This window comes from Hirundo rustica, chromosome W, assembly GCF_015227805.2.
Source record: "Hirundo rustica isolate bHirRus1 chromosome W, bHirRus1.pri.v3, whole genome shotgun sequence".
NCBI classification, from domain to species: Eukaryota; Metazoa; Chordata; class Aves; order Passeriformes; family Hirundinidae; genus Hirundo; species Hirundo rustica.
The window spans coordinates 31,124,456-31,147,756 of record NC_053487.1 but is presented as its reverse complement, the minus strand read 5'-3'; the positions used below and the strand labels follow the sequence as shown (position 1 = coordinate 31,147,756).

The 23,301-nt window shown below is 41.0% G+C and overlaps 1 protein-coding gene across 5 annotated transcripts in view; it reads left to right on the top strand.

The window, feature by feature from the left end:
• The first annotated feature begins 221 nt into the window (after nt 1-221).
• Nucleotides 222-23,301, top strand: part of LOC120764834 (mothers against decapentaplegic homolog 2-like) — a 92,507-nt gene continuing 69,427 nt past the window's right edge. For 4 of the 5 annotated variants that reach the window (XM_040088911.2, XM_058423894.1, XM_040088909.1 and 1 more), the window contains exons 1-2: nt 222-310; nt 14,547-14,839. In XM_040088911.2, coding sequence (XP_039944845.1) covers nt 14,604-14,839 — 236 coding nt within the window. In that variant the 5' untranslated portion in view covers nt 222-310; nt 14,547-14,603. Of the gene's footprint in view, nt 311-3,412; nt 3,464-14,546; nt 14,840-23,301 lie in introns of all 5 variants that reach the window. The other variant, XM_040088908.1, reaches the window with a different exon arrangement.

Genomic DNA, 23,301 nt, shown 5'->3' with positions numbered 1-23,301 from the left:
AAGGGATCAATAAGCGCCGCCCAGCCGGATCCGTCTCTCTTCGCCTCGCGTCTTTTTTTTTTTTCGGGCCGCGTGCACTCGATTGGCGGCTCAATCCGCCAATCGGCGGCTGGGGTCGGGCCTTGGCAACCGTTGCCCAATCCTCGCCCACTGTTTCTCAAGTGACGAATGGCCGAACCAGTGCGCCGCCTCCCCGCCCACTGCTGGAGGGGGGGGTATGGGCGGGAGCCAATGGGTGTGGGGAGTGCGGGTGCCCAGGGGAGAGCAACGCTGAGGAAGCAGGGCGGCTCGGCTGCTTGCTGAGGAGGAGGTTGGTCTTGGGGTGGTTTCGACAAGCGGCTCGGCTGCGCTGTGGGAAGCAGTGCCCCGTTGGCGGTGTATGGGCTGACTAGGCCCGGCCTAATCCCGGCGGGAGATGGGGGGCTCGTCCCTGCGCTCTCTTCCCCGCGCACCTCTTCCCCATTTGTTGTGATGGGGCGCTGCTGGCGCTTAGGGCGGCAGAGGCGCGGTGGGCCCCAGTGTTGGCAGCGGCTCGGGAGGCTGCCTCTCCTGGCGGAAGAAAACTGCCGTGGGGGGCGGTGGCTCCTGCTGGCTACACCCAGGGTCTGCTCCCAGGAAGTAGGGCCGGGGTGGCGAGTGTCACTGTCACCCCCTCTGCCTTTCACACGCCGGAATAGCCCTCGGTGCGGGGCGTTGGATGGTGGGAAGGGTTGGCCTGCGCCCTCAGTGTGTGTATGAGGGATGACGGGGGCGGGGGGGGGGGGGGGCAAAAGAATATATATTTTTCTCTCCTCTATCTCTCGCTTAAACTTTTTTTCTTACAGAGGTTAGGTATGCAAAGACTTCGTGTCGGGGTGGTGGAGAAAGCTAGAAGCAAGTTGGAAAGAAGTGTTTAGGACTGCAAAGTTTCACTTCAGCCAGTGCTCTTTTGTGTATTCCAGAGCCATGGATGTGAAATATACATAGTTTACATGAGATATGTACATGCAAATTGACTAGTGGTTTTCTTCATGGTATTAGTATTAATGCTGTGGCTATCTATGCATTGTAAGATATAAACAAACTCATCTACCTAGATAAGCACATGGGAAAAGTTGTGTTGTGATAAATGTAAGTAGTTGGTGTTGCTGCTAAGTTCCTATTTGTAATTTTTTTTTTGTAGGAGGTGGAGGGGAAGAGAAAAAGTGTGACACTAGTCTTTTAGTCTTCATTCTGGGAAAATAAAAGAAGGCTAAAAAGTGGATGTGTGAGGAGCTCTTGTGATAGTCTTGGAGAGCTGTTGAATTGAACAGCTGGAATCCATACTGCAGCCTAGTCCCATGTATTTTTGTTTGTCTGTCCCACTTTTTCACTAAAAAAAACCCCTACTGGGGTGTTTTTGCTCTTTTCAAATCCTTTACAAACAAGTGGATAGCATTAAGAAAAAGTTTTGCTTACTGGGTTTACCATCAAACTATTTCTGAAAATAGTGCTAGTGAATGCTGCAACCTGTGTAGGGCTAATGTTATCACAATTCATGATTGTGAGTCAGATTCCATATGTAACAAGAAGTTTATAATAACAGCTTATTAGGAGACTGCACATAACAGCAGGTTTGTCTTTTCTTAAGTGTTCCTCTTAGCCTGGAGAGCTGTACTTTCAGATTAATTTGTGACATCATTTCTGTGGAGACTGGACTCTAGTGAGAGACTGATTAGTCTTTGCTCTGTTCTCCAAACTGGGAAAAAAACCCAAACCAACAAAACCCCCTCTTGTAAAAGTGAAAGGCTTCCCTTAGTCTATACAGCAACATCATTCTTCTTTCCTATGCTTCACTGCAGTGTTGGAGCTTGCATTGTGTGAGTAGATTGACTGTGTGTTTTTTCTGAGGTATAGCTTTAAAACTTTATTGTTTACAAACTAGTGAATTAGAGGAGAATGTAAGTAAACAGGAGGTTTGCGAAGTCCCTTCCCCCGTTTGCTTAGCACTATCATGATGAAAGATAGCATTAGTTACAAATGCCTTTAAAAAGAGAAAGGGTTAAAATCATTGGTCTCTTAACCAATATCTTCTTTTATTCCACCCAGAAGCTAGATTCGTGAACAAAATCAAATAATTACAGTGAATCTCCAAATGAAAGTCCCTTCTGGGTTCTCTGTTTTCCTGTTCCCCTTGATCTTTCAGATGTGTTGAGCACCAGTTGATATACTTGAGTTTATTTGAGCTCCAAAAAAATCTCTGCTACTAAACATGACTTAAAAAAACTTGCTTCCACCTCTCCAGTCCCTTTCCCACAAAAGTACTGTGAGAACAGGCTTGGATAACAACTCTGATCTCTGCTTGAGACTGAAATGAGTTCCTAAGTTTTGTTTGTATGAAGAACAATGCACAAAAATTTTAATTATTATCCAAAGTATTTTTAAGCTTTCAAATGTATTCAGTGCTGCCTTAATGATTGTGCATATAAATGCCCTGTAATTGAAAGCATCCGTTTATGGGCCTGACTTGCTTAGTGAGCTGTAAATTCTGCTTTTCAGATTGGATTTAATGACTTTTATCATAAAGCCATGAACTGATTGTCAAGTATGCTGAGAGGCAAACAATACCTAAGCTTACTTTGCCAAAATATTTATAATTATTGATTTGTTAAACTGAATTGCTGCAGGTCATGCAATGGGATTAGTTTGGGTTTTTTTGTAATAGTGTAGGGAGTACAGGCAGCCCTGTGTTCAGTACTCTGGGCTACTGCAGAAAACCTTCCTAAACATTCCCTTCCACTTTCAATAGAGAAACTGTTACAAACAGTAAGGCTTAGTTCCATATGACTTTTTATTATGATGATGGGTGACAGCCATAAGTGGTCAAGTAAGACCAAGAAGAGACTGTGAGAGAGCAGTTCCTGGGTGTCCTATCAGTTTAGTCTGGGACTCAAGCTAGATTTCATTACACTGAAGCAATATGAGCTTATGCAAAGTGAACTCTGCTTAACAAGGGGGATTGTTTGAGAAATGTTTGTTTGGCTTGTATTGAAAGTGATCTTGTGTTAACTAATTGTTAAATGCAATTGTTGGGGGTTTAGTGAAGTGGAGAAGCTGCTAAGCTATGCAGCTAAAAACTGAAACAGGTACCTAGGTACCTGATAATCAGTTCTGTGACTATTCCTGTCAAATTTAGCCCAGGAGTATTTATTTTTTAAAATAATGAAGTTGACACTTTGTTACCCATGAAAAATCTTAGTCAAAATTAATGAGGTAAGGACTTAAACTGCTGTGGATTGGAGTGCTTCTTTGGTGCTTTTGTGGGACTATTATGGCCTTTTAGCTTTAAGGAGCAATATTGTTAGGTTGTTCATAACACTAAGTGGAAGAAGTTTGCTGCTTTCCAGAGACAGGTGAATTGTCTGACTGCAGTTGTAATTTTCCTCCTTTGCAGTTCTAGGCGAGTTGCTAAAATACTTCGGTCTTATTAGTAATTTCATCAAAGGTTAGTAAAATTAACTTCTTTGTTGTGTCTCCAGTTGCATGCAATTTTAGTATACCATGAATGAATGTGTCACATAGTGTGCAATTTTCTAATAACAATATAGCTTTTCATTACTACATTTGCATGTCATTTGCAGTAGTCCTTAGTAATTAAAAAGAAAATCCAACTTCTGAAGCTTTCTTAATGTCACGATTGTGCTTATTTTAGTACTGTGTATGAGAAATATGAGTTTTCTCATTTGATTCATAACCAAACTTCATGAAGATAGTGAGAGGAAAAAAGTCTACTTTCAAAGTAGGTGGGTAGTTCTGTTTTCAGTGAGCTATATAAAGATACTACAGTTATCCAGTTTCAAGATGCATTGCAATAATAGAGCATAGTATACTTAAAAATTGTGCATGTTGGGTCTCTGTAGGCATGTGAAGTGGCTCTCTCTCTCCCTCGGAACCCGTGCTCCGTTTTTGCCTTGGCTAGCTTGAGAGAGAAACCACGCCAGAAGGAATTTTCCTTCAGGGTCCCAAAAGATGCTAGGGGCTGCAAACCTTTTTCTTTAGAGAGAGCAGGCGTCTGTAGATGGCAAAAGGAAAGAGTCTGCTCTTGGTCTGGGGGGAATCACGGCTTTATTCAGGGGTCCTGCCCCCACAGAATCCAGAGTTCAGTCCGGTCCCCGTCCTGGTCTCCGGAGCAAGAGAGATCCCCATGTGATCCCAGGGCTTTTACCCAGGGGTAAGGGGCTAGAGGCAGGGACAAGCCACTACCCAATCAGGGGTAAGGTGGGAGTGGAACAGAGCTGGGTTACATTCCAGTGTGGGAGGATAGGCAGGGCAGGGGAGCAGGGACAAACATCGAGATACATTTTCCAAGGGAACAGGGTGGTACAGAAGAAACCATTACAAAACCCAATATAAAAATGAAATACAATATAAACCAAATTAATGCACTACAACAGGCATGTTTGAAATTCTCATTCTAAAGCTGACCCAGAGCAAGAATTTTCCTTGCTCCTGTCCCCCCCCCCCCCGAGATCACAAGCAGCCTGCCTCGTTGGCTCGTGTCAAAGCTCAACCAGGACCTTGGCTTTTTACTCTTTGGAACTTTGGGCTGTGAGCTGGCCAGATGGAGCCCCTTGGGAGGGAGCTCTTCAGAGCCACTCCCCACTGCTGGGCTAATTGGCTGAAAAGCTGAACTGGGAAGTAGATTTGAGGGCATTGCTCAGTAGGGCTGCATTCCCCTTCCTCCAAAGCAACAAAATCTAAAACCCTAGCACCCAAAAACCAGTAAGGGAATACTTGAAGCTGTCCTACTGTGACTGAAATAAGAGGAGAGAAGATGAGCACCTTCTCGTTTTCTTGTGTGGTTGTTTTTCAGAAAAGCATGTATGTGACAGTAGGCTTGAGCTCCTCCAGTATGACAAAACCAAGTGTCTAATATTCATTTGTAGAGAAAGAATTAGCCCTTATGGAATTGCCAAAGGTAGTTTTTGGAGGGATTGTGGCTGCAATAGAAATGAAATGTCTTCTGTTGTCTGTTAGACTGTGTAATTTAACTAAGAGTGTATTCTTTCTGAAAGGGAAAAAAAATAGCTTTGATTTTAGAGTGAAGTTTATGCAAAATTCAGGTTTCCTGCAAGTTGAGATCATTAACATGGAGGAGAACTTTCTCACATTCCACAGAGAATAAACTGTCTCCCTGAATGGAATAGCACAGCCTGAAGGATTGAGAAGCAGACAATAAATTAGTTTTGTTTTTTCTTCTGTTCAATGCAAGATGAAATACTTGTTTTATTGTTTTTTTAAGTCTTAATGACTTTGACTTAATATAGGAGGCATGCAAGTACTGCATAAGCTATGACTTTTAAAACTTCAACTCCCACTTTTGTTTAACCTAAGATCTTGAGCCTGCCTTAAATAGACTATGCTTCAATTAATGTCACTTTATTGTGAAACCAGTAATATCACAGGGGTACATGTGAAGGGAAAGGGTGGATATACCCTTGTCTTCTGAAAGATCTGAAACACTGTGCAGTTGGTGAAATTGATAAAGAATCTTGTCCAAATTCCAGGTGTAATGAAAAAAATTTGCCTTAAAAATCTCAAAAAAGGGACTAAAATTGTGAGGAAATGAGCTTGTAGACTTTTTCTCAAATACCACTAATTATTTTCCTTGATCTTCTTTCATTAGGAGCTTAATTTCTGTCCTCTTTATTCCAGAACAGCTCTTGCAAATGAAATTCCTCTAAGACAAAATGCTTCTAGTAAAACTACAAGAGATCAGATTTCTTTATTTTCAAGTTTAAGATGAATAAGCAGACTGATACGAAATATGTTGAATAAGGTTTTAGAACAAATTAGCCAGAAAGCACTTGATACTTTTGGTAGCACCAGTGTGTTTATAGTATGTTCCATATACTCAGGAAAGGAAAATTTCTCTTGAAGATATTAGTATGATAGCATGCTGTCTTTAAGGCTTACTTTGTATTTTATGCTTAGTTATTGCTGGGATAATGGGCTTAATATTTAATACTTGTTCCAGAGAACCACAGTAGAATGGAATAAATAGCAGACATGACTCAAGCTGTGACTTTAGAAGCTGCCAACTATGACACTGTTTGACACTATAGAAACGTGTGCATCAAGAAGCAGAGATACTATGGGGGCAGAGATAAAATAAATATCACCAGTTAGGCAGTTTGTAGCTTTTCCAGTATTAATCTGTTAGGAATAACAGCATGTGTTCCCTGTGTTCCATATCTAAAGAAACTCTTGTACCTCTCTGGGCAACAGTGAGTGCACCTTGAGTATTCAAAGCTGCAGTTTTAAGGCACAATCCAGAGAATGTGGAAAGGGTTAAAACAGTGGAAGTTTTCTGCTATGTATTGCACTGCTGCCTTGATACTAATAGTTCACCTATAGTTGAGCTCAGAAAGGGGTCTTAAAAATCTCTCTGCAGTTACTCAGTCACTGTATGTTGGTGTGTTGTAGTGGAAGTTAAAAATAGTACATGGGAATTAAAAATCAGATTTGGGCTGTGGTGTTGGGCCTCAATAGAAGAGAGTGAGCAAAGGAAGAGGCAGTGAAAAGAATAAGTGGTTGTGAAGCACACTTAAAAGCAAAGGCTGTAAATGAGTACTCATTTTTTTGAGATGGTTGGTTGTAGACTACAAGGAAATCACAAAAACCATATGGCAAGGAAGAGGGGATATTACATATGTAGAATGTATTTAATTTGCAGCCAATTTAGCAACGTGGAAATGTTTCTTCCAATGTTGGCAAAGATTGTTTTCTGGGTGTGTTTGGGGAAAAAGCATTTTTTTTAGTGGATGAAGAAAATGTACAAGGCAAAATAACTAGAGCAATGTTTTTAGGAAGAGGCTAGTATTGTTAGGAAAATTAATCCACAAACACCAGAGGTTTATGTCCAAAAAGGAGACAGAGGAGTCCTTTTACTTTATTTGAATAAAGGGAGAGGCCATGGGGCATTTCCCCTGGGGTCTCGCTGTTTTTCGGAGGACGCAGCCTCCTTTTTATCCTAATTTCCCGGCTGCATTTCCCTCTCTCTTTCCCCATTGGCTGAGGTACTTGAGAGGTACAGACTTCCTGAAATGCCTAAGATTCCCCTTTTAATGTATAACCCCCCCCTAATTTTTAATTCTTATAGGATTTATGTTTTTTTCCCCATTGTTGCTTTCATCTTTCAACATTCAGTTTCATTTACAAACAAACCTATGGTTTGTTTGTAAAGGCAAGTATCTTCTTTTCCATTCATCAATCAGTAGAATCCTTCCCATTGTTTCTCTCATCTCTCAGTGCTAGTTTTATCTACAAGCAGACCCAGGGCTTGTTTGTAAAGACAAATCTTGTCATTCTTCTCAGTATCAACAGTGCCAGTGTATAAGAGGATGATTCTTTAGGAACAAACATCAAAAATTATATTACTGTATCAATTTGAAGGCAAAAGTTACAGTTGATTAATTGAAATGGGATTTGCTGGTCAAAAATGAGCTGCAACAGTGACTCCTAAACCTGTTACCATAAACATGGTGTCCGAGACTGAATAGATATTTAGAACCCAACTGTCTTGGTTTGAAAAGACAGGTATCTGCTAGAGAGAGGCGGGGCCCCTCTAGGAATGGGGAATTCCAATCCCTTCCCTCCTTGTTATTATAATTTGGAAGATTAAAAAAAAACTTTTCAGTCAGAGCTATGGGGGAAGGAATAACAGTCCTTTACTAGTAAATATAACAGGACAGACAAACAACAACAGCAATTATAATAATAATAAAACAGAACCAAGAACCCCGAGGGGCTTTGTCTCACAAGCCCCAGGCAGTCTGATCTCTTGGGATCCCAAGAGCACCAAGCCGAAACGGTGGAAACTCGGGGCTGATGGCTGGAAACGGTGGGTTGTCCCCGCAGGCAGGGGGGTGTCCCGGCAGGCAAAGTGAGCAGTGCTGGAGAAGCTGCGGCGGCTGGACCTGGGCTGACCCAAAATCCAGCCGGGCAGGTGAAAAACTCTGAATTCCTGGGCACTCCAACAGATGATAGAATTCTCAGGACCGAACCCCTCCGTTAACCGTGGAATCCATGCAGCTACCAGTTGCTCGACCCTCCTCCCTCAGAAAACCGAGAGCTCCTGCTAAACTGAGTGATCCACCTCTTTTGTATGGGTTAAGCACCCTTTAACTATCAGTATTTAGTCTCCTAGCGACTTATGGGGGGGAAAAATTCCACAGGAAAACTTAACCCCCAACACCAACACAGGTGTAGGGCTCCTCATTTTTATTTGAGCTCCTGCCAGATATTCAGCATCAGATATGCACTCTGCCTTCTATGTCCAGTTCCTCACGAAGTGTAGATTTGTCTTTGTACTTTTTATTTCAATTATAATGTTGAGAGCTTTAGGATAATATGACCAAAAAGATAAGTGGGAAGATAACTATAGAATGATACAATTTTTCTGTGGTCTTTAGATCAGTCCTTAGGCAATGTCTTTGAGTATTTGTAATTTAATTGAAGTAGTAAAGCTTTCAGGCTTGGCATCTCTCCAGAGGAGCCTCCCAAACTGAGCTGTGTTCAGATACTTTCTTTGTGACAAAAGGCTGATGATAGCCCTCCATTTGAGGGAGGGATATGATTCAAATGTACAGAATCATGAAGCTTGCAGGCAAGATGAATACAAAGAGTTCTTCAGCAAAGCTTGCAGTGGTAGTGTTGTCCACAAAAATCAGATTTGTTACCTGGTATGCAACAAGCCAATAATTACACACTTGAGGGAGACATTGATTATTTATTTCAGAGTTGCACAAGCCTGTGTGCTCAGTGGTATTCCACAAATCAAGCACACCAACTATTAAAACTTTTTACTATTTATACATTTTAGCAAACAAAGGAATTAGTGTTCATTGGCTACAAGTTACATAGTTCTCTTATTAATTAATATTCTGTCTTCTATTAGTTAATGATTCCCTTGCTTCTTGTAATAAATGAACAAGCCCAGTTCCGTAAATTAAAATTTTAGAATTTTATTTCGAGACTTAAATTCAGTCTCTAACAGCCACAATTAAAAGGAACAGCGTCGAACCCCAGGGTTTTGGCACTGGGTGAACGCAGAAACGGACTCTATCGCTCCGTATCCACTCTGTTCACAAAGTGTGCCCAGAGCCGCTGATTTTTATACAATCTTTCACTGAGAGTGGACAGCGACCGTAGCGCTCTTGCTTCGTGGTAGCTTCATTAGGTATTCATGTTCAGGTCTCTGGTCAGTTGAATAGGTTCTCGGAGTAGAACAATGCCATGATTGCCGGGTCGGAGAAGGTTTGGAAATGTTAAATCGGGCCAGAACAGATAAGATATCAATCTTCTCTCAATCACTTGGTCATTAGCAGGCCCATCTCTGGGGGAGACACGGCCTATCTCCCCATTTTCCCCATTCTTTTAGTTTTGTTGGTTGTCCTGAGGCTTTTCCCGGCAGGGACTCTCCTTGTCTTTCAATCCTCATGTCCCCCTCTTACAGTTCAGTTTTTTTTAACTCTAAATACACTTTAGGTTTTTACAGAGCTTAATTCCGACCGATCGCGAATTAACTTTATATTACATATCACAATACTTAATGCGAATTAATTACATATTACAATACCTAACACGAATTAACTTTAGGTCACATATCACACTTCTAATGCTAATTATTCTGCATTCTCAGTCTTTCTCTTCTTTTGAGTCAGTGGGTTTCTTGGGTCAGTGGTTCATGAGTCTGTGGTTGTGATTTCCCCTTGCCAGAATTACCTTTTACCCAGTTGGAGCTGATTCAGCACAGTTGCTGAGTTGGCTTTAATACTTTCTCCCTTATCTTGGGAGATCTGCCAAATGTCCTTGTGGACTGTAAATTCTGCAATCTTTGTGTCCATTATCAGTGGTACATCTTTCTTGCCAAGCTTTGTTAACCTCCCCCTAGGTCTGAGATCATTGAAACATGTTGAGCCCTAAACCTTAACAAGGCAATTCTACCAAGGAGGAGTTTGTCTTTGTAACACCTGGACATCACTTAGAGCTTGTTAGCTGCTCCCTGTTTCATAGATTAAATCTCCCTTCTTGTTGATTAGGCTTGAAAGTATATAAAGATCAAAGAACATCCCTTCTTAAGAAAATTTTACATATTCCACATTTTGCAGCAGTAGAACAAGAGGCACTTTTTGAAACTAAGAAGATGATAAAGAAAATAGCTAAAAATAGTTCTTTAAACAGTGAGCCATTAAATTCTGGTGCAGTCTGCCACAAGGTTGTGGAGACAGGTTCAAAAAGTGGTTAGATGAATTTTTGGGCAGGAGGTCCATAAATGGCTGCTAAAGGGAATGGGTAGGCATGTAGCCTTTAATTCACTGCTGTGACAGTTTAAGATGCTGAAGAATTATAAGAACAGGCTCAGAAAAGAGCCGGGTTCTTGTGCTTTCCTTGAGTAGCATGTCCTTTTGCTCTCCTGTGAGTAGTCATCACAATTGGCTGAAGTATTAAGAAGTCTTGTCCTACTTGTGTCACATTTTCTCTTCTCCATCTCTTTGTAAGATACAGGGCCACTACTGAAATAACTTAATGAAATTCTTATTGATACTCCTGGCAAATCCCTGACATGGTAAAACAATAGCTTGAAAGAAGAAGCTTGTTTAAACCTTCCAGCCTTAGTCTGCAGCTGTGGTGTATGTTGTGGGGTTTTTTTTGTTGTGTCTTTTTCTTTTTTTTAATAGATGCTAAGCTGTAATAGTCATTGTAATAAAGGGCTCTTTAGGCATATCCCTTTGTGGTTTATATTTTTTAAAAGCTGCTTTTCACTGGGGTAGCAGATCAAACACTGACAGCTTCTAGAGAAGCTGGATGAGCACATCTATAAGGGAACTGGTTAAAACTATGTATAGTATCTGGAAATTTCCAATTAGTTAGGTCTGAATTTAGAGTCTTGGAAGTGGGAAAAGAATGATTTATGTTTTTTTCCCTCTGAGTATGTCAAAATAGTGTGAGAATTTAAATATATATAAAAACTGAAATGCATGGGCCTTCTAAATTCTTTCCTGCTGCAAGACAAATTATTCAAATGTGCATTTGAAGCAGAAAGGCAAATCTTGATTAAAAAAACCCCAAAACACCAGGGAATACAGAAAATGATACATAGATCAATCTTAAGGGAGAAAATACTGCAAAATTGGACACCTCATCACAAGGAGTATTGTAAAGCTGAAAAATTGGATAAAAACATTGAGAATGTTTAGAGGGCCTGGAAGAATAGGCAATTTACCTTGCTGGTAAATGAGACCGTACTGAAGTGTGTTTTATAAGACTGACAATCAAATGAGTATTCTGGGGCAATGAAAGGTAAAAAATTTGAAGCTAAACAGGAAATATGTATATTATATCTCAGTGAACTCCATAGATGGGGAGAAGAAATGGTGTGTGGATAAGCAGTGATAGTGGTACTTGGTTGCCCACACCTTTCAACACTGAATTTAATGTTCAACTATTATACCATCAATTGCTAGTATTTAAAATGGGATTCTTAAAGCAAAAGAGGTTATCTTCTTTGATTTGGTCTTTTTCAATTTTTTGCATATGCCTCTGAAGCATCTAATGTTTGCCTTGCTCAAATATTGAATTATTTTTCTAACACTCAGAGTGACTGCTATTCCCTGTTTTAGAAACCTAGTGTGAGAGTTTGTTAAAACAGTAGAGGCCATGCAAGCCTCCTGTTGTATCTCTGGAGTTACTCAGTGTACTGCATTAGGGGACGAACATGTTTCACTTCCAGGCTTGTGAACAGTTCAGAACATGTGAAAAAGGGAATGTAAGACTGACTATTTGGCTTTGCCACCAAAATAAATGATGTAAGTTAAAAGTATATGCCCAGATTTGCATTTCCAGCAAAGCAGTCAACACTACAATGGCTGCTGAAGGCTGGGACTAGAGTCCTCCATACATACTCCTGTAACTCCCCTGACATCAGCTGGAGTGCTTACAGTACTCTGTGTGAGCTGCTGTAACTTGTTAACCTGAAAGAAAACTAACTCAGCAAAAAAAAGAAAACAAAAGCCACCCCTAAATGGATCAGTTTTTTATTTGATTATCTAGCTGAGTTTTTGTGGAAAGGTATTAGCACAGATGCAGAGGTGGTGGTGGTGGTGGTGCCACAGGGAAGAAAAGGAAAGATGTGCTTCCTGTGGCAGGAAGCTGTTGGGTTGGCTTACCTCCCTATGAAACTGTACCCTGAGTGTCCTAGTCAGTGTTTATTTTGAAAATTTCTATGATTCTCTTATTTAGGATAGATTATTTTGAATGGCTTGCATAAAGTTCCCAGTGTTAATCTTGAGTCCCTGTTAATTGGAACTTCTGTCTCCCAGATCCGAGAAAACTGCATTTCTTGCTTCACCTGTGTTTTGAGGTGCTCTCAGAAGCTGGTTTATGCAGGTATAATTTAGTTGAAACTGAAATGTCATGCCTACTGAATGTTCTCTTTTGCGGAAGTTGAAAAGTCATGATTTAAAGTTACTTGTAGAATATAATCTAGTGTCTGTTGACTTGATTCTCAGTGAAACTGCAAAGATGTGACAAGACATAAATTAGCCATAAATACTGTAGCCTGAAGTATCCCAAATCAACCATGCTGTTTTGCAGATGGGAAATTTCAGTATGATTAAGTTGCTGTATGTTGGATAGAAGTGAGGAGTATACTTGTACAGGATGTAGAGATGTGTAAGCTGCCTTGAAAGCTCAAATTGAGTAGACTGAATCTAGCTCTAAGTTTTAGCTAAAACAAGGTTTTTTCAGCTGACTTAACTAATTTATATAGCTTGGAAATAAGGGAACTTTCTGGAGTTTGTTGCCTGGAAATAAGATTGTTTTTGACTTCAATGCCATACTTCTGTTCATAAGACCATTATGTACTTGAGCAATTTCTAACAGCTGTCTGCCTGAAATAATGTGGTTGGTTTGGGGCTTATATTTAATATATAAAACTAGTCTAATAGAAGCTCCAAAATCAAGATTTTTTTTCTAAATGGCTATAATTTTTCTTTTAAATTATTTGAAGTGCAAGTGGTAGTGAATGTTAAACATAGCCCAACTTTCAGCATATCCTCTAATGTTTCATTTCATATAAACATCCTGATCAGGTAGTTGATACTGAAAGGCTATCAAAATTGAAAATAGACAGTTCTACTACCCATATATTTGCAAACTAAGATTTAATCCTTTAATAAATTTTGAATGACGTGATGATTTTGAGCACTGCCAGTTGAGAAGATTAATTATCTGCAAGCTATTGAACTCTAGACTGAAAGATGGGAATAAGCTTATTACCATTTATAAGTGAATTTCGAATTGGTGTCCCCAGTGGAACAAAAATTGGTAGTTATTTAAAGCATGACTGTAATAAATACGATAGACCAAATTCAGTAAATCAAAATTTAGAATTTTATTTTGAGACAAAATAACAGTCTCCGATAGCCACAATTAAAAGGGACAGCGTCGAACCCCGGGGTTTTGGTGCTGGGTGAACACGGTAACACACTCTGTCAGTATGTCACCCCCTCAGTTCACATTTTGGTCTGGGGCTGCCGATTTTTATACACTGGTTCGCTGAGAGAAAATCGGGACCCTAAGACTCCCCCATCCGAGGCAGCTTCATTAGATATTCATGTTCGGGTTCTGGTGCGGTTGAATGGATTTGCGCTGGAGAACAATGTCATGATTGCTGTGTCTGGGGACGGTGTAGAGATGTTAATGTCGGGTGGGGACAGATAAGATATCGATCTGATGTAATCATTTGGTTCTCCGGGTTCTCCATCTCCCTCTTCCGTCCTTTTGTGTTCTCCCCTAACGATTCCCGGCAGAAGTTTTCTCGTGTCCCTTTTCGTGTAATTCCTGGCATAGCTTCCTTGTGTCCCTCCGTGCAATCTTCAACAGAGAATTCCCTGTGTCCCACCGTGCTGTTTTAGTCACAGTTAACCCGTTGTATACTCGATTAGAAATAAAACTTGCTCCTTATGGTTATCATTACATTTACAGAGAATGAATTACATATTATATCATTTAACACGGATTAACTTTAGGACATATATCACAATGACAAACAAGAAGAAAAGGCTTGTGAAATGGCTGGCTGTTGGAAGACTTCTGTCAAGCTGTCATAACTAAATGACATTTCAAACACAATTTTGCTTGTTAAATTAATTTGGAGATGGGCAGAATGTGCATATCACTTGTGGAGAATTTTAATAAATTAATGGACCCATCCAGCCTAGGTGCCAAGCTAGACTGAAGTTAACTTGGTTTTTTTTTTCTGGAGTTGATTTAGCCAGGAAAGACTTGAGGAAAAATTAAATGTCCAATCCAACAGTAACCTTAGTCTGTGCTAACTGTTGAAGAATCTGCAGCAAACTTGCATTTGAATTTTATTAGTGACGTACCTAACCGTTATGTAGACTTATCTGACTTATTTTAGGATGCGAGGTCCTATGGCATTTGGTAATAAAAAGTCTGAAGCAAGGTATTTGTTTCATGTGAAACCTCAGTGCTAATGTGTCTGTTTTGGTTTGTGTTTTTAGGGATCAGACAGGAATCTCTAATTTATTGCTTGCTGAGTGTTCTGTCTGGTGAAAGTCATGTCATCCATATTGCCATTCACTCCACCAGTTGTGAAGAGACTTCTGGGGTGGAAAAAATCTGCAGGTGGCTCTGGAGGGGCTGCTGGTAGTGAGCAGAATGGTCAGGATGAAAAGTGGTGTGAAAAAGCAGTGAAAAGCTTGGTCAAGAAGCTAAAGAAAACAGGACAGCTGGATGAGCTTGAGAAGGCAATTACCACTCAGAATTGCAGTACAAAATGTGTGACAATTCCAAGGTAAGTGCTGTTGTGTTTGAAATTGTTACAACCACTTAGGAAATAAGTAAATGGATGTTTAGGCTATCTGAACAAATGACTAAAAAATCAGTTGCATGCTTTGATTCTTTACAAATTCTTTAAAACCTATTTTTGTTTTATATAGTGCTTGCTTATAATTGAATCACATGCTTTGTAAAGTTAAAATTTCTAATAATATCTTTGTTTCAATTTTCATTGCTACTTAGATTCAAATTCTGTGTATTCTGTGCCTAGCACAGTTATTAGTTTGTAGCACTGCCTTATGGTTTTATTTAATAACCCTGTCTATAATCAGAGGGGCATACTTGAACTTTCATTTTAAAAATAAGACTATTTTTTCCTTGGTCAACACTTCAGTCATCTATTTATTTTCTGTTGTGTCTGGTAGTTTCAGTTAAATTGTACAAGCTGTATCCATTCTCCCTTTTGAAGTTTTGTCTTTGGAGGCACACTGTCTGAAGACCATTTTAATTATTTGTTATTGGTTAATGTAAATGCTTTTTTATTTAATAACTTGGAGTATTTCTAGAACTGTTCTTTCACTCCTGGTATGTACATACATTTAGGTAAATAACTCGCATTTTCCCCCTTTGTCTTTCTCAACTTAATTCATAGCAACTGCTGTGCAAGGGGCAAGGGTTATGTTTGTAAGTATAATGTGGTCTGTTTTCCATCCATGTTGTACAGAAATACCACTAAGGTGCCTGTGCAAGCTCATTATGTACAACACAAGTATCAAATCACTTCACAGGTGTGTTTTTCTATGAAAAAGAGGATCTGGTGACATGGGAATATTTTTGGCGTTTAGTGCCTTGACACTTAAAATAATTTCTAGGGGAGAGAAACTACATCTGGTTTATGACACTAATTTCTGTATTAGCACATTCATCCCAACTACTTTTAAACTTTGTATTAATCATAGCACAAACTAGGTTTGACTGGTGTCACTAATGATTTCCATATATCAAATGTGTTATAGCTCTTATAATGGTTATAGTGTTCTCTTTTAGTTATGATTTTCCCAAACAGTTGAGTCAAGAGTATGCTCTGAATAAATGACTACTTTAATTGTGTTTTGTCTTTTTTATCCACCTTTTGTTTCTAATGCTGCCCTCTGCTTGTATTTTCTTCCCTAGAGCAGTTCCAAAATTCTCTGGGGTTTCCCTTCTGCTTTCTTCCTTTTGCTGGCTGGAAAACAATCGGAAATAAAATATTAGCTCTTTCTTGTCTTGGTGTATATCAGTAGACTAAGACTGGAACCTGTAGGGGTATGTATTTCTTGACTTGACATAAGCTGACTATGTATTTAGCAAGTCTTTACCATGATAAAGACAAGATGCTTTAATTGCAAGGTGTTTCATATGACAGAAGCTAAATATCCCATATAAAGATTCACTTGATATAAAATGTGTATCTATCTTCTAGAGCTCTCCTGGAGGGGTACTGGGGCAGTAAATATTGGTATTTCAGAAGAACAGTTGTCTACTTTTCCTAGAGGATACAAGCAGTATGCTAATATGTAGTGGTGTGAGAATTGTTTTATTAGGTTTTTATAAGAAGTTTATGTTATGGTTCATTTCACTGTATCCCCAATTCTGTAACCCTTTTGTGTTTTCTGTATAATATAAGGTGTTTTGTGTCAATCATCCCACCCCCCACCTATCCGTGTCTATCCCCTCTGCCCCCCCTCGCTCTGGGGCAGCCTGTCTATCACTCCAGGAGCCCTCCCAGGTTGCGAAATCTCGGGGAGAGGGCTTCAGGTGATATAGGTAGCCTGGGGGGAATTCCTTTCCTCTGGAGGTGGTTGGTCAGAGGCTTGGGGGTGGGCACACCTTGTTACCCCCTGAATCCCCTGATTTGTTGTCTTGTTGTAACCCCCTCTGAACCCCTCCCCCACTTATAAGGTGGAGGAGGGAGATTCAAACTCTCTCTGCTCTTGGTCTCTGGCCTCTCTGGCCTGAGGTTTGGACTGGCTGCGGACTTCCCGCAGCCCGGCCTGAATAAACATCTTTTAACAAGCTGAGAGCCAGCCTTTTCTTCTGCTGCTGCTACTGTCAAGACACTACTTGGTCCAGCTGCTGCTGAGAAGCCGAGCCAGCAGGTAAAGATAACCTGCGTGCCTGTCCAAACTGGGAACATTTTGTAGCTGTGCTGACCAGAGCTAGCCGGAGGTCAGCGCCCGCCCGGTGCAGGGACAGAACCAGCCACACTAATATATCATTATTTTCCTAGTCTACATTGGGTATGTCCTTCTGCTTGCATGACCTTTTGTGTGACATACTAAATAATTCTTTAAAACGGAATACAAAGCTCTATGATACTCTGTATAGTCTCCATGTTGTGACCAGCAGTTTTTGCTGGGCTGTGATAAACTGTTCTCCTCTATCCTCCAGTAAGCTGTAAAAAGTACTAGACCTAGGTTTTACTTTTCTTAACTACCTTAGGAGTAAGCTAGTGTCTAGAGAGCTCTTGAAGTGATGTTGGCAATTGTACAAGGTTTAATTTTAAACTAAGAAATGGCTTTGGTGTTAAGGCATGAGATTATATCAGGATTGCCAGAATTTTTGAGTTTTATAGTTAGGTTTTGGAATGTTGATATTATTTCACTTTGATAGCAGGAGTCTGGGTTCCCAGGAAATAACAAATGTCAACTCAGTACTGTAATGACTTCTGGAGATTCTTGTTCTTGGATTTAGTAAGTCAACAATACTGCTGATTGAGACCTATTTAATGAATGTCTTAAAGATCTGCAGGTCAGACAGGATCAATAATAAAATGCTAAATATGGAACTTTTTGCCTTCCTAGTCAACAGAAAGTTTGAGGTGCCAAGATGCTGTGATATAGTTCTTATGTGACAGCTGGGCTAACTTTCCAAACCTTGTTTTGCTTGGGGAGGGTTTTTGTGTTTGGTTTTGTGTATGTTTTTAAAACTTCCTTTAGATTTACTTACTAATACTCAGTGTAGATATTGACAAAAGTGGGATGTTTCTATTTGCCACAGTTGCATTATTTCCTCAACAGAAGTTTCATTTGTGATTTCACAAATTTCTGGTCCCCTTGGAGATTTTCAGATTTGATTCAGTACTCAACTCCAATATACTTTTTCAGCATTGAAACCTAAAGCAACTACACACCTACAAGCTTTTCTCAAAACTGAACACAGCTTGGACAAAGGTTGTATTAAATTGCCTCTTCAGAAATCTGCATATTATACATTACTGTATGTCAGTGATAATCCTATTGAATTAGGATTGCTCTGTTCCTATGCTGTTTGTCAAGATTACTACATACTAAGCGAGGCTGTTACTGTGTGCTATGCAAAAGCTGCTCATGTGGTAATTAACAGAACTTCTTATGCAGACTAATAGAGATTCTGAGAAAGCAGAAGCAAACAGATTGAGTGGGTGTTGGCATTGCACAGCAGGGATGCTTAGCTCTTCATAAGTGGGTCAGTAATCTAGAGCAGAGGCTAAATAAGTACAGAGGTACTTTTGACACTAGCCGTCTAAGTAATTTGTAGTTATCTTGCTGAATCCTCCCAGCAAGCCAGTGGGATTTTAATCACATAATCCCTGAGTATCTTGAAACTTAATGTTGGCATGTGAGTTCACCATTTATGAGTCTTCTAATGGAGCAGTTTCTTTCCTGTTATCATGGATAGTTCTGTTGAAATTGAATCACAGAATTGTAGAATGGGTTGAGTTGGAAGGGACCTTAAAGATCACCTAGTTTGAACGTCCCTGCCATGGCCAGGGATACCTTCCACTAACTAAGCAAGGTTGCTCCATAAATACTTTGTAATTAGTGGTAGCTAAAATCCAAGCCTTTAGCAAACCAAACCATGCCACATAGTGAATGGTCAAATGGCATATTCATAGTCTATCTTTGTTATTTAAAAAGTTCTTTCAGTGATGACAGTACAGAGTATTAGAATCCAAAGCAGGGAAACAAATATCTAGTTTCATTTATCTCAGTATTTTGGTGTGATCAGCTGTGGTATTTCTTTATGAGACTAGACGACCGCTGATGGCAAAAGGAAAAGAGCCTGCTCTCTTTCACTGGGTGGGATATAACAACTTTTATTCTCGAGTCCTGCCCTGCTTGGCTGGAGCCCTTCCCGATGGCTCCCTGGTGCCAGAGAGAGCGAGGCCCCTCCCGTGTCAGGGCTTTTTCCCCAGTGGGCAGGGCCCAGAGGCAGGGCCAAGACACTACCCAATAAGGGAGAAGTGGGAGGGGAACAGGGTTGGGTTACAGCTGAGCAAGGACAAACCACGTGATTACAAATCCGATGAAACACAATATAAACCCAATTAATGCATTACAACATTTCCCCTTTTCTTATTTAATTAAGTAAGAGGAAGGCTCAGTTCATGGGAGATGCTCAGAGTTTGGACCTTGAGTACCTTTAAAGTTGCAAATGAAAAATGACCTTTAGTGCAAACAGTTTAGAAAAACACTGTTAAGGAATAATGATAATTAGAAGGAGAAGGTTTGGCGCTTTCTTCTCCTCCAGTCAGCACTGGCCACTTGTGGGGCCTCTGCAGGTGGTTTTGCAGTTTTAGGGATGAAAGGTTTCACCCACTCGGCTGGCACCCACTTGAGACCTGGGGGAGTGGACACATAGGCATACCCATGACCCCAGGTGACCTGATCATGAGGACTTTTTGTTCCTCTGGTCGCTGGATCCTTTACTATCACATCTGGTGACTTTTGCTGAAAGGCAGAACAGGTTAAAGCAGGATTATTTAGTTTAACATTTACATTTTCTAGTTTTTTTAAAAAAATTCCCTTTGAACCTTTGAGACCTCCTGCCCCCATTGTCCTGAAAGTCCAGAAACTGCTTCTTTAAAGGACATTGAGATGCCCAATGTCCAGCCTGATCGCACAGGAGACACGTTGCTCTTCTCTTGGGCGGTGGCCGTGACACAGGCACAGGCGGCATGGTGTCTGCAGCAGCAGCTTTTTGTGGCAGCTTGACTCTGGAACTGTGGTTTTGATGAGCTTTTATGAAGGGAATCTTCCTGGCACACACCTGGAGCATGTCATGTAAAGCTGAAGCCGGTTGTATAGACAGGCTGAGGATAGCTGCCTTGCACTGTTCGTTTCCATCGGCCAGAGCCATCTCCTCCAGGACCTGTTCCTGGGCTCCTTCGTTCTTAACCTGTAACTCGATAGCTCGGGTTAACCGCTCCACAAATGTTACAAAAGGTTCTGATGGAAGCTGCTTTATTTTACTGTAAGGTTGGAAAGACCCATCGGGCTGGATTGCTAATTGAATTGGCAGATTCTTATTATCAACAGCTGTTTCAGGATTTTGCCAAAGCTCCGGAAGCAAATCTTTTTGGAGGTCAAAGGGAACTGTAGTATTCCTTGCTAAATTTGCTTTTAAACGGTTGCAAAAGTATTCTCTTTCATATCCAAATTTGGCCTGAGCTTTGCATAAACCCTGAATCGCTTGTTGGGGGAAGGGGTCCCAATTACTGTGGACAGCACCCCCTCTTTTTGACTGTTGATATGCGAAAGGGGTGGCAGAAAAGCCGGGATCAATTCCTGCTTCCTGGTTCCCAGCTCCGCCCCCTCCCTCTGGGGCGTGGGAACCAGGTGACTGTCGGTATGTGACAGGGATGGCAGAAAAGCTGGGATCGCTTCCTGCTTCCAGGTTCCCAGCTCCGCCCCCTCCCTCTGGGGCATGGGAACTGGAACTGTGGGTGGGGAACCTGTGGGAACCAGGGGCAGGGAGGGGCTGGAGGCTTGAGTCACACGGGGAGGAGTCGGAGGGTGGAGGTTTGAGGGTAGGGGGCAGAGTCAGAGGAGAGGGCGGTGCCGGGGGCAGCACCGAAGGGAAGGAGGTGTCTGGGGAGAAGAAGGGATTGTGGGAAGGAGGGACAGACAAAGGGAGAGACTCCTCGTGGCTCGGGAGCACATGGCTTTGGCCATTTGCCACAAAGGATTCCCCTCCATCTTGTGACCCCCCACACCTGGGGTCCACTGAGATGGGCGGTTTGAGCACTCAGACTGCCTGCAAACGTACAAGCTGGGGAAAATTCACAAAGAACTGGCTTTTTTTCCTTTTTATTTTGCTTTTGCAACGCAAACTTAATTTTTAAGCTATAAAAAGCAAAATTTGCATTTTCTTTATTATTAGAGGAGCCAGATTCAACTACTTTTTTCATTATAGCCTCCCAAAATTCTGGGAAGCTTATTTGCTCTAATGATACATGTGGAAACTGAGAAAACAACCAGAGAGTTATTTTTTTCAGCTGTTTCTTTGAACAAGGGGTCCCACCATCATCCAAGGCACTTAAAATTTGGTAATAGACTCTTTTGTGAGGCACAGATAGCCTAGCACCCATTTTTGGCTCAGTTTTTAAGTTTCTGTGTCCTCTTTAACTGTGACTGAGAAACCAAAAGGAAAAAACCCTCGCTGGAGAGAAAAAAAAAAAAAAAAAAAAAAAGCCAAAAAGGGGAAACAGTTTCCTTTTCCACACACACACACCCTGCCGAAAGAAAGCACCTTGAAGGTTTTTACTCTGAGAGCAAAAGCCTTCCCCGAAAGGAAAAACCCTTTTCCCTGAGGAACACCGCCTCTGAAAAAGATTTTCCCTTAGAAAACCGAAAGTGGTAGTCGCCGAAAAACCAGTGTTCCTTTCCTTTCTTTCCCAATGACTCCTTTTGCCTGAGTCTGACCCTTTTTGGTGCAAAAAGAGCTTCCAGTCTCAGTTCCCAGGGTCAGCTTTCCACTAACATGTGGTCACCTTCCCTGGGAGCAGCTTGCCGTTCGGGGGGCTTCTTCGCAGCACTCCGATGGGTTCTTTAAGTCCAAAGGAGAAAACTGCAGCCCTGGCCTGTAGAATCCTGTGTTTTGGAGACTCCACAGTGAACGCCAAGCCTGACGGGTCTGTCTCTGCGTGGGTGGGCTACGTTTCGTGACTCACGTACCTGCGTGAGATTCTTCGGCCATGTGCTCTCCGAGTGGTTCTTCCAGCTTTCTGGGAGCCCCTTGGGGCTTTGAGCCCCATGTAATGGCGCCAGTTGTGGTATTTCTTTATGAGACCAGACGACCGCTGATGGCAAAAGGAAAAGAGTCTGCTCTCTATCACTGGGTGGGATATTACAGCTTTTATTCTCGAGTCCTGCCCTGCTTGGCTGGAGGTCTTCCCAGTGGCTCACTGGTGCCAGAGAGAGTGAGGCCTCGCCCGTGCAGGGGCTTTTTCCTAGTGGGCAGGGCCCAGAGGCAGGGACAAGACACCACCCAATCAGGGATAAAGTGAGAGGGGAACAGGGTTGGGTTACAGCTGAGCAAGGACAAACCACGTGATTACAAATCCGATGAAACACAATATAAACCAAATTAATGCATTACAACAATCAGCTGCATGGCTTTTCTGTCATTAAAAGAGTATAGATATGCTTCATGCCTTCTTCTTGCTTCTTTTAAATTGACTTGCCAAATGCGGTTGCTTTTGTAAAGTGCCCGATAATGTACAACTAATAAGAGTTTAGTTGGGGCAGGTTTGGGATAATGTTGGCCTGGAATGTTGTAGCTCCTATGTTTTTAAAACTGAAAAAAAGCTAGTTGAAGGGAAGCATTGAGTTTAGACTCCTTTGTGATGTCCTGTGTTCCTCTAGAGCATACATGTCTGAAACCTAGTGCAGAACTGATTGTGTCCTTCCTGAGCTGTAACTGGGTACATCCATATCACAGGTTGAGTTCTGCTTCCATGCAAACATTTGTATAATGTGATGACTATATTAGGGATTTATTTTATATGAAGTATTACTACTAAAACTGCAGAATCTGGTGAAAGTTCATCAAACATGTGAAAGCAAGACCATTTTACATGGTCAAAATTCTCTAAAAAAATTATGAATTTCTCTAGTATACTAATGTTATTCCTTTGCTTGCTTGTCCTGCAGCCCTTTTTTTCATTCCCTGCAGTGAGTTTGCACTGAGGATAAGCAGTCTAGGCATAGCTTATGGTACATTTTAAAGTTATTTTTAAACAATTTTAAAACTCTTTTTATTAGTTGATATGAGCCTTCATACATGAAACTTTAGAGCTGATCACAGTGTCTACAAAGGAGTTAACAGCAGAACTAGGCAAAGATGGGATAACTGGCTTGGAACTGCTGTTTCAGGACAAAAGAATCTTTTAAAATTATGACATTTTGAGGCCTTTTCTTCTCATAACTGAATTAAAAATAATTTCTAATTGTCTTGGTTTTGAAAAGACAGGTGTCTGCTAAGGAGAGGCAGGCCTCTCTAGGAAATGAGGAATTTGAATCCTTCCCTCCGTGTTATTATAATTTGGAAGATTAAAAATAAAACTTTTCAGTCAGAGCTATGGGGAAAAGGAATAACAGTCCTTTACTAGTAAATATAACAGGACAGACAAAAAAAAACCAACAGCAATTATAACAATAGTAGAACAGAACCAAG